General features: G+C 46.0%; 1 protein-coding gene across 1 annotated transcript; it reads left to right on the top strand.

Annotated features, from left to right (window-relative positions):
- The first annotated feature begins 607 nt into the window (after positions 1-607).
- On the top strand, positions 608-9781 carry LOC144144235 (NADH-cytochrome b5 reductase 3-like). The gene is made up of 2 exons (XM_077675599.1): positions 608-1569; positions 7610-9781. Exons 1-2 carry the CDS (start codon positions 982-984, stop codon positions 7946-7948), a joined length of 927 nt encoding a protein of 308 aa, XP_077531725.1. The 5' UTR covers positions 608-981; the 3' UTR covers positions 7949-9781.
- The last annotated feature ends 797 nt before the right edge of the window (positions 9782-10578 follow it).

Genomic DNA, 10578 nt, shown 5'->3' with positions numbered 1-10578 from the left:
GGCTAAACTTTTACATGTTGGATCTACGGTCGTTTTTTGCTAGTGATCATGCTATGTTTGCTTCGATTATTAATTAAGTCGCTACGGTTTTATTGGGATCACTGTACTAAGCGAGCAGCCGAAACAGCCGAACACCATTGCCAAAAATAGTGAAAATTTGATGTAGAGCAAGATGCTGTATCCACTGCTACAAACTGGCGGGAACTCGCTATATTTGAAAATAATTTTTGGCTGGACACTACAAAACTTTATGATACCACATTCATTTTTGATGATCACAAACTGTCGTACAGTTGGCTAAAAGTTTAATTTCAGCAGGCCGCATTGGAACGCCCGCATGTGTGAAGCAAGATAACGCCAAGGCTGCAGACCAGAGCTGACAAAAAAAAAAAAAAAAAAAAAAACACCCGAAACGAAAATGTGGCCCAAGGCCGTCTATCTAATAACGCTGCCCCTTTCTGACTTTCGTTCTCGCGCCCAGGCATTGCGTTGGTCAAGGCTGTCGCGGAATCGATGGAGTCGCGAGTCGCCTCGGTCGCCTATGTCGCCTAGCTCAGAGAACAAAACCGAAGACAAGAAAATCCACAAGGCAAAGGCGCAAAGTCGTCAGCAATCGTCAGTGTTTCAGGCGTGAGGACATATCTAGGCATTTAAACCTTTAAACGCCGTGCTCGTTGCCTCATTCTGGTCAAGGCTCTATGTCGTCAAGCAACCGCCCATTTCTTATTTCTTGCGTGTACTGAAGCATGGCGTAGCGAGTAGAATCAGCAGTACGTCTACCTCGAGTGTGTCCGGAAAGCAAAAAAGAAAATATCGTAAATCTCTCTCCGCTCGCTCTGCTCGGACGTCACGCTCATTCAAACAGGTGCCCACAAAGGAGGAAAAGGAAAAAAAGCTACCACTCCTCGCCTTCACTCTCTCCGGGCGAGAGAAGGAAAGAAACAAAAAATAAGGCAAAGCGATAACTCGACGCATCCATCCATGCGGCGATACGGCTCCCAGGTCAAATCCATGTCGCTGCTCGTCGTGCTCAGTGGTCTCGGCGCGGCCGTGGCCGCAGCCCTCCTGTACCGGTACCTAACCTCCCGGTACCGGACGCCCGTGCTGCTGCAAGACCCCGACGTCAAGTACAACGTCAAGCTGATCGAACGCGAGGAGATCAGCCACGACACCCGTCGCTTTCGCTTCGCTCTGCCCACTGCCGAGCACACGCTCGGACTACCCACCGGCCAGCACATTTACCTCATCGCGACCGTCAACGGCCAGATCGTGCTTCGCCCGTACACGCCCGTCACCAGCGACCGCCACCACGGCTACTTCGACCTCGTCGTGAAGGTTTACTTCCGAAATGTCCACCCAAAGTTTCCCGAGGGTGGGAAGATGTCGCAGCATCTTGAAGGCATGTCCATCGGCGACACGATTCAGGTCCGCGGTCCGTCGGGCTTGATCCGCTACGAAGGAAGAGGCAAGTTCCTTATCCAACCGGACAAGAAGTCGCCGCCGCAGATTCACCTCGCGTCCGAGATCGGCATGATCGCTGGGGGCACGGGCATAACGCCTATGCTACAGGTAAGAGCGTATCGTCGAAAGTGGCGTCGTGTCTGTTGTTGCGTTTAGCGTTGTGTTTACAAACAATACGAGGTTGATCCCGCCCGATTCTCAACCTCGTTCGCGCCGCCGCACACGCATTTCGACTTTCCCAGCTATTTTAACAAGCTGCTCTCTTTTTAGTTAGCGTCGAGGATGTCGTATTCCAGCTGGCGTGGGTAAAAGCTGACTTTCCTGCAGTTCAGAGCAGACGGCTGCTCGGTGTTGCCCGCATCGATTCTGGAATGTGGCTTACGTTACATGTCGTGTCTGACACTCCAGATAACAGCAGCAACGCCCGTGCAGCTCGACAAGGGCGCCGCTTTGGTCTCTGACCCGGATGTAAAAACCGAGGCCGCGGCGTGAAGGAAATGCTGGCACCAGGAAAGAGAACGGCTAAGTGCAAACGGTAGTTTTAAAAGACTGCAACGGGCACTCTACCAGCTGTGTTGCGTTTACCCTGAAGAGCTGTACTTTTGGCGGCGATTGGGGTGGGGTTGTCAGCTAGTCTCTAATCTTCAGTTTTGAGAAGAATGAACTCTTTTGTCGGGGAAGTAAGGTCGTTTTGAAAAGAATGAAGTCTGGTGTGGGGGAGTCAGGTTGAAAATAATGGGTAAAGCAGCTTCTTTTTGGTTCTCGAGTGGTTTGTGTAGTGTACGGTATATGCACCCACATCAAATGAGAACCACTTAAATGTTCACACTGGAACTCAACCACGCCTGCTTGAGTTGTTAGGTGTTTCAGATACAAAATAGTACTCCAAATAAAAGGAACAGTATTCGTCGGGTTTTGTTTGGCGTGTTTTTACTGTACTAATGGGATTAAATGTTCATGGTGCGGTACTGACAGCTCTGCGTACGAAGTCTTGGAAACTCGGCTTTCCCAGAAAAGTTTGTATCGGAACTCACTGGCTGAGTTTGTGATGTCCCTTGGCTGTACAGGTCAAGGCACAGTACTCATGCCATGCCAGGTTCATTGGGACAGTGTGAGATTATCAGTTTTTGGTTTGCACAATTGTGCTTGAGAAATAGTAGAGCTCATAGATGAAAGCAGTTTTTAATGACGTTACACCTTTCATTGGGGTGGGATGTTCTGTTTGTTTGTCAGGTAGGAAAACCGGGATGAATGCCTTTTCCTTCAGCTTTGGTGTGCACTGCACGGGGAAATAGGTCTTTAGTGAAGAGCAATTCTCAAGCCCATAGTGTTTTCAATTAGAATACGGCTTATAATTAGGGTTGTTCATTTTCGGGTTTGATGGTTTTTTAAAATCGTGGGGTAGAAAATCGGGTGCTATTTTTTCAACCTGATAATCGTTGAGAAATTGGGTTGTTTTGTAAAACAATTCCGAAATTCGGGGTTTTTCGGGGTAAATCTATCGATGTGCTATGTCACACACTCAATTTGTTTTACCAGAAGGTATCGCAAGCTTCTTAATTAACGCTAACATGTTAAAATCGGTGTTTGTTTCAAGCTGGTAATCTGCGGGACATCAGTGTTTTCTAGCAAATACTCCCCCAAAATTTGGTGTTTTTTTTTTTTAATGAAACACCAAATGATGACAGTAAAGAGCATTGATAACTTCTAAGACAGGGAACATTTTATTCACCAAAAACTAGTCATTAATTTTTTGCACATCCTTGTTTACATACATCATCATCTGCATGCACAATATGTGGGTCTCCATTTGAGACCAGTTCAATCGTTGAACGGGTGTCTCAGCCGGGAGAAAGTTTTCTCGACATCACAGCTTCTATTTCCTAGGCACAACAATGTCAGTGCAGCATTTGCAGCCTGGAGTAGTGAGCGGCAGAGTCATGCCAATACTCAGTGAGTTCGAAAGCATGTGTTTGTGGAGCTTGCTTCCAGCAAGTACTGGTTGAGAACAGCGGAACATAAACGCATGATTGTGCAGATCGCTAATTTAAAAAGGTCTGTTTGAGGAGAAATCAGGTTTAATCCGATTCTCCTGACACACGTTCGGGGTGTAAAAATCGGGTGTGAACAACCGTACTTAGTATAATCTGACAAAGCAGCGTTCGCAAGTCTGGCACTTTTCTGGCGCAATTTTTGGTTGCATTACATACATCTTCGATCCATTACTTTCTCGGTTTCGGTCAAAATTGAATTCTCTTGAGCCGCCGTCACGTGCTTGCAGAAGAATTGATTCCACAAACAATTGGGAACAAAACAGTCTATCCAAATGTGGTGCCAAGCGCCTCTTAATGTAACTTCTATCAAGTATTTCATTAAAATAAAACAATCATTAGCATGCTCGTAAACTCCCTTCTTCTTTAGTGTCCCAGTTCGTATTGCGTCTTTTGCAGTTCTTGCAGCCTGTGCTCCATTGTCGGATAAAATGCAATATTCTTTTAACGCATATCTGGCTGTCACTCACGTTTACTGGCTGACATTGCTTGTCAGAGACAAATGACAGGCTAGTAATGTGCGCTCATCCGCGTAACTTTGAAGCAGTCGTGGTTTATTTGATCCATACAGTACTTCTATGAGCCTGACCACTGCGCTAGACCTTATCATGCTTAATTTATCATTTATAATTTGATATCATTTTAATACCAAGGACTGCTTCTAAGTCTGATTGTTGAATTATTGTGTAAAAACCGAACTCGACAGCAGCAGCGCCATGCTGCAAGTCGAGCGATAAAGCTTTCAAACGCCATCGAAATGGACTTTTTTCCAGTAGCGACCTGCTCATGCATGGGCTGCCGCTCCGCCATTCTTGGCAGGCACCTCCAGCAAAATAAAAAAAAGGGCGCGCCCCTCAGCTTGCTGCTTGGGTACCGGTTATGCTTTCTACCGCAGCGCGTTTTTCTCTTTTGACGGCTCGTGGTGGGTGCCTTCGGGCACGCAAAAAAGGCTTTCTAAGTAAAGTGGCAAAGACATTTGAGGCTGACCACGCTGCGACTAGTGGCTGCCAGTGAGGGAGTAACAAAAATATAAAAAAGTAAAGGAGGTACCCTTTGACCACTGCAGATTAGTCACGGGAACGTGTGCCTGCTACCGTAACATTGACGGGTGAGGGCGGGAGGGACTGCAGGACTAGGATATTTTGTGCACGAATTCTCCGGAAGCCCGACTTTTTGGGGGCCGTGCCTTATTGCCATTTTGAGTTCGCCATGGTGGCCGCTAGAAGGACCGGTACTGGAAAAAGGTCCATTGTAGTGGAGAACGGCGGATTCTGAATGGCATTCGAAGCCCCTCATTTGAGTCAAATGACCTTCGGAGGCAAGTGTAGCAGGGGTATTATACTATGGTTCTAATCAAGGTGGCTGTTATTGCCTTTGTTCACTGCTCAAGCAGTCGTGCAAACTCGGTCACCGAAATAAATAAACATTCACTAAACTTTTGACACAATAAACCACTTGATCCGTCATTTATGTTTGTCATTGCTTTCACCTTGCGTACGTGCCTTCCTGCACGTCGCACTATAAACTGCCCTACATTACAGTTGGGGCAATAGATTTTTGCTTTGAATCCTGTATGATCATGATACTTTTTCGCGGCACTACTAACAGCTGTGACAGTGCTTGGGAAGCACATCAGGCCAGCTGTGTGCACGTTGGCCAGATTCGCTGTGTCAAACCGTAGCTTTTTTATCAGGCTATTTATGAGAAAGCTGAGCTGTGCATTCCGGTATTTATGGATACCGTTTCCACTCAGAAAAACTCCCATGTGGGGACATGGAATGCTGCATGAACGACCCCCCTAAGGTCACTGAGTTCGTAAATCCGTGTGTGGTGTACAAAATTACATCCTACTGATTTTCGTCATTTTCTTTTCTGCCATAAACACTATCCGTAGCAAAGTTCTTTAGCACTGTGTAATACATGGAATGCTGCGTAATACATGGAACATGTGTAATCAGGGAACAAACGCGTGTTAAGGACATACTAGTAGAAATTAAGAAGAGGAAATGGGCGTGGGCAGGGCATGTAATGCGAAGGCAAGATAACTGTTGGTCATTAAGGGTAACAGAGTGGATTCCTAGAGAAGGCAAGGCTAAGGCGTTGCGCTGCTGAGCACGAGGTCGCGGGTTCGATTCCCGGCCGCGGCGGCCGCTTTTCTGATGGAGGCGAAAAGCAAAAACGCCCGTGTGTACGAGATTTCGGCGCACGATAAAGATCCCCAGGTGGTCAAAATTAATCCGGAGCCCTCCACTACGGCGCGCCTCATCGCCTGCGTTGCGTCGGCGCGTTAAACGCCCCAATCAATCAATCAAATCCCTAGAGAAGGCAAGCGTTGCAGGGGACGGCAGGAAGTTAGATGGGCAGATGGGATCAAGAAGTTTGCGGGGATGAATTGGTCGCAGTTAGCACAGGACCGGGGTAATTGGAAATCCATGGGAGAGGCCTTTGCCCTGCAGTGGGCGTAGACAGACTGATGATGATGATGATGATGAATACATGTAAAATACTTATGTGTGATAAAGTGCTACTCTATACTATGGGATAGCTGTAAGATATCAGTGAGTCTGAAAGGAAATGTGTCAGAGTTTTTTTATAAGTTCTCAGTTTGTCATGTGCTCCGGTTGACCTACATTCCAGTAAACACATCGTGGAAGTACAGTATTGGACTGAAACGTGGCTGACAACATAAATGGTCAGATCAGCTGCAAGTTAGTTCACGAGCAACAAAAATGCTTATATCAGTTACAATTCTGTCCTTATTCTTGATACAAAGCAAACTGTAGGGATTTGAGAGGTCACAGCTTCTGGCTAGCTGTTTCGGCCTTTGATACGCTATCATGTGTATTAGAGTATTCTGCAAATAGTTGATTTCATTGATTTGATTGTACGGTTTAATGCGTCCGATGCAATGCACGTGATGAGGCGTGCCGTAGTAGAGGGCTCCGGATTAATTCGGACCACCTGGGGATCTTTAACGTGCGCCGAAATCTCACACACACGGGCGTTTTTGCTTTTCGCCTCCATCAGAAAAGCAGCCGTTGCGGCTGGGAATCGAACCCGCGTCCAGTCTGGAAATGGTATTATCCAGTTTTTGGTTGGATTCCAAGTGAACTAGTGTTCCCACATCGACAGGTCACTGCCCTAGCAATACGGACGGCGATCACCTCAGACATCAGTGAACCTGAGGTCGGGAAGGCTCGCCACTTTTAGATAAAGCTGTGTGTTTAAATGTAAGTTTTAAGAGGTGTATCGTTGCCTTCAAGAAGTTACGTGCAGTAAATGGCAAAGCACAAGGTATGAACAGTAGCTGCCACAGCTGAGCATTCTTGAGGGCATACTTGATTTTAAATGCAGTTTGGTCCACATAACTTGTCTGAAAAGTGCATTGAACTAAGTTAAAGGCCAGGAAGACCGCTTGCATAGTGTTGAAATTTACTGGCTTTGCAACAATGCAAAATTCATTTTAAGTAAACAGGTAGCAGCCCTAGGTTCTACAACAACATAGGAAAGAAGGAGAAGTGCCAAATTCCGAGACTTCTGGCTACCTTCATGAACCAAGTTGGGACACATAAAGCCGAAAATAAAGAGTAAATGACAAGGAGGTCACCTCTTTGAAACACGTACACATGGCTAAGCCTGTAGGAATGAAATCATATTTGGTCAAGCGCTGCATCGTGTATTCCTAAGTTCACACACACATTTCTAAGGAAATGAACCTGCCACAGTGGCTAAGGTGTTGCGCTTCTTGAGCCCAACTACGTGGGTTCGATTACAGCCGTGATGGCTGCTCTTGAGTGTTGAGATTTCGCCGCACGTTAAAGATACCTAGGTAGTTGGAATCAATCTGAGCTCCCTGCCCCTAACCCCCCCCCCCCCCCCCCCCTCCGAAAAATTTGGTGGGGATAAAGCCATATTTGGTGAAGTGTTGCATCATGTATTCCATAATTCGCACATTACCGAGGAAATGTATTGGAAACACAGCACGTCAATATATCTGTTATACAAAAAAAGTGTGAAGTTCTACAAACGTTAACCATTGCTGTTGTGTGTGCGTGCTCAAGTTTTGCCTTCATCCTTGTTCTTTTTTGCCGCCGCAGATCATCCGCCAGGTGTTCAGCGACCCTGCGGACAAGACGCGCTGCTCGCTCATCTTCGCCAACCAGACGGAAGACGACATCCTGCTCCGTCCGGAGCTGGAGGAAGTGCTGCAGCAGAATCCGGACCGCTTCCGCCTCTTCCTCACGGTGGACCGGCCAAAGGACGGCTGGACGCAGGGCGTCGGCTTCGTCAGCGCCGACATGATTGAGCAGAACCTCCCACCGCCGTCGTCCTCTTCTATCATCCTCATGTGCGGCCCTCCGCCCATGATCAACTTCGCATGCAAGCCCAACCTGGAGAAGCTGATGTACAGCCCCAAGCGGTGCTTCACCTACTAGACGTATCCCGTATGAAGGAGTTGATTAGAATCGTGGCAGTAAAAGAATAAAGCATCATCGCAGACCAGATCGAAACGTGGAGGAAGTTTCAGAACCCGTGCTGGGTTTTGACCGTATGGAACTGTATAGCGTAAGTTCACATGTAAGGGCTGGAAACCTGTGCACGTGTTCCCGACATGTATGGTTAAAGTTCATTCACGAAATTTACAATACTTGTACATGTTTCTGAATTTTCGGAACCATGTGGTCTAAGTTCAAGCACAAGAGCTGGGAACTTGTGCGAGTTCCTCAGCCCCAAGCGGTGCTTCACCTATTAGACGTCGTCGCGTGTGGTGCCGCCACTGTCCCCGTATCTCCCGTATGAAATAGTTGGTTTGAATCGGTGGCAGTGAAAGAATAAAGCATTGTCACAGATTGGATCAAAACGGGGAGGAAGTTTCAGAACCTGGGCTGGGTTCTGACCGTATGGAACTGTTTAGCGCAAATTCACTTGTAAGGACTGCAAACCTGTGTACGTGTTCCCAACATGTACGGTTGAAGTTCATTCACGAAGTTCACAATACTTGTACATGTTTGTAAATTTACGGAACCATGCGGTCTAAGTTCAAGTACAAGGGCTAGGAACCTGTATGTGTCTCCAACATGTACGGATAAAGTTCATTTGCAAAAGATTGGAAATACTTTTAAATGTTTGTAAATTTACGGAGCCATGTGGTATAAGTTCAAGCACAAGGGTTAGGAACCTGTATGTGTTCCTATCTGTATGGAACTTGTATGGTCTAAGCTTACCCGTACTGATAGGGAACATGCCTAGATATTTGTAAACATATGTAATTGTGCAGTCGTAAGTTCACCCATCCACAAAGGCTAGGAGCCTTTGCGTGCAGTAAGACTGCACAGTCTCAGTTTATCTATACAGGATGGTTTATCTATAAGAACCTGTGCATGTTCCTAATCGGAGGGAACTGTACAGTGCATGTTTACTTGTAAAAGCTAAGAATCATGCAGGTTCCTTACTGTATGGAACTGTATAGTCTAGGGGAACCATGCAAGCTAGGAACTGCAGTCTAGGTTCACTTGCCCAGGCTTGTAACTGTGTAGGCTTTTACAATGTATGTTCGCGCATGTGGGTTGCTCACTGTACGGAACCATGCGGTCTAAGACCCCCCGTTCGGGTTCTGAAACGTTTGTTCTCTGCATTGCCACTCTTCTTGGTGTTGTTATGACATTAGCCACGTTGAGTACGATTGCATAAATTCATAGATCATAGCTTTTAATGACACTGCTGTGACCAAGGTACGCAAGAACTTGCACGCACATGAGAATTGCCAGAAAGAAAAGGTTCTCTAATGCAAAAAAAAAAAAAAACGCCTGGAAGCAGGTTTTTACGTACTGTCCTTTCCGCCCCCACCACTGCTGTTGTGGTGTCTGTCTCTTGTCGAGGAGCAATGTACGGGTCAGTGCTGTCAATTGAAGGCCTGTTGTTGCCTCTGCAGAGAGTACTCATCCAAAAAGCACATGGTTGATATACAGTTGTTAAAAGTTTGCAGAGAAAACGTTTATGAAATGTAGAATGTTGGTTGTTACTGCTGTTGTATCTGATTGCAGTGTTGCAAAAATTTCCAGTCATGTGTTGTTGGGTAGGAGCTCGTGGGTCGGTGTTGTGAATTTGTGGCTTGTTTCGTCCTATTTAGGAAATGTCTGAAACAGTGAGGATGTCTGGAAAACCAAAGTTGTTTGAAAAGTGACTCCTACTACCTGTTTGCCTACTGCTTTAAATTTCGAAATGGGGCAAAAACTTTCAGCCCAATCAGATTAAACTTGCAAACACAATCCCTGGGTGTTGTGGTGCTCTCTCTTTTCCTATTACAACAAAAAGATGAAGTTGACAGCTTGTGTCGGCTTGTGTTTAGCAGAAAAGGCTATCGTGTGCTCCTTTAAGGCAAGAAAGATCTAACGTCACGAAATCAAGAAAGTCAAGGGACAAAAAAGAATTTAGGCAATTTGTTTTGTTCAGTATTCGTTGGCCAAACGTACACCCCGGATAAAAAGATAGGAAGCTTGTCGGACACTAGATAACAATACTTCGCCACGAGTTTGAGTGGTGCAGACTTGGATTTGTTCTCCTGATAAAGTGATAAAAGCTGTCTTAGGATAACATCAAGTGCTAGCCAAACGTGCATCGTACGGAATGCTTTTGTTCAATACATCAGATCACGCGATTTTTGTTGTCTGATGGGTTACGCCAAACGAACACCAAAATTTGTGCCAACTTGTAGCGGCGTGTATCGCATTCAATTTGTAGTAGCCTTTTCATTTCATTTTTTTATTTTACGTAGTTTTCATAAGCGCTGCCAGCAAGCTGCACTTGTCCTTGTAGTTTTTGTTGACCAGTCTCTCTTGACTATTGGTTGTGTTTTTGTTTGTGTTCTGATAGTAAGTCTCGAACGCACCGTCTCATATAAGTATGCAACGCTACTCCGATGCCCCCGACTTACAATAGCTGGGTTTTTACCTGTGAATTCCCATTTTAACGATTCCACTGCCATTGGAAACAGATCTCCGTTCATTATTCCGCTCAACGGACACATCTAATACTTGGAGCCGCGTATCTTTTAATTTCTGATATT

The sequence above is a fragment of the Haemaphysalis longicornis genome, unplaced genomic scaffold (genome assembly GCF_048455015.1).
Source record: "Haemaphysalis longicornis isolate Haplotype H1 unplaced genomic scaffold, Haemaphysalis longicornis Haplotype H1 scaffold_67, whole genome shotgun sequence".
In the NCBI taxonomy this organism is placed as follows: Eukaryota; Metazoa; Arthropoda; class Arachnida; order Ixodida; family Ixodidae; genus Haemaphysalis; species Haemaphysalis longicornis.
The sequence above is the reverse complement of the archived record's forward strand: the minus strand, read 5'-3'. Positions and strand labels throughout refer to the sequence as shown.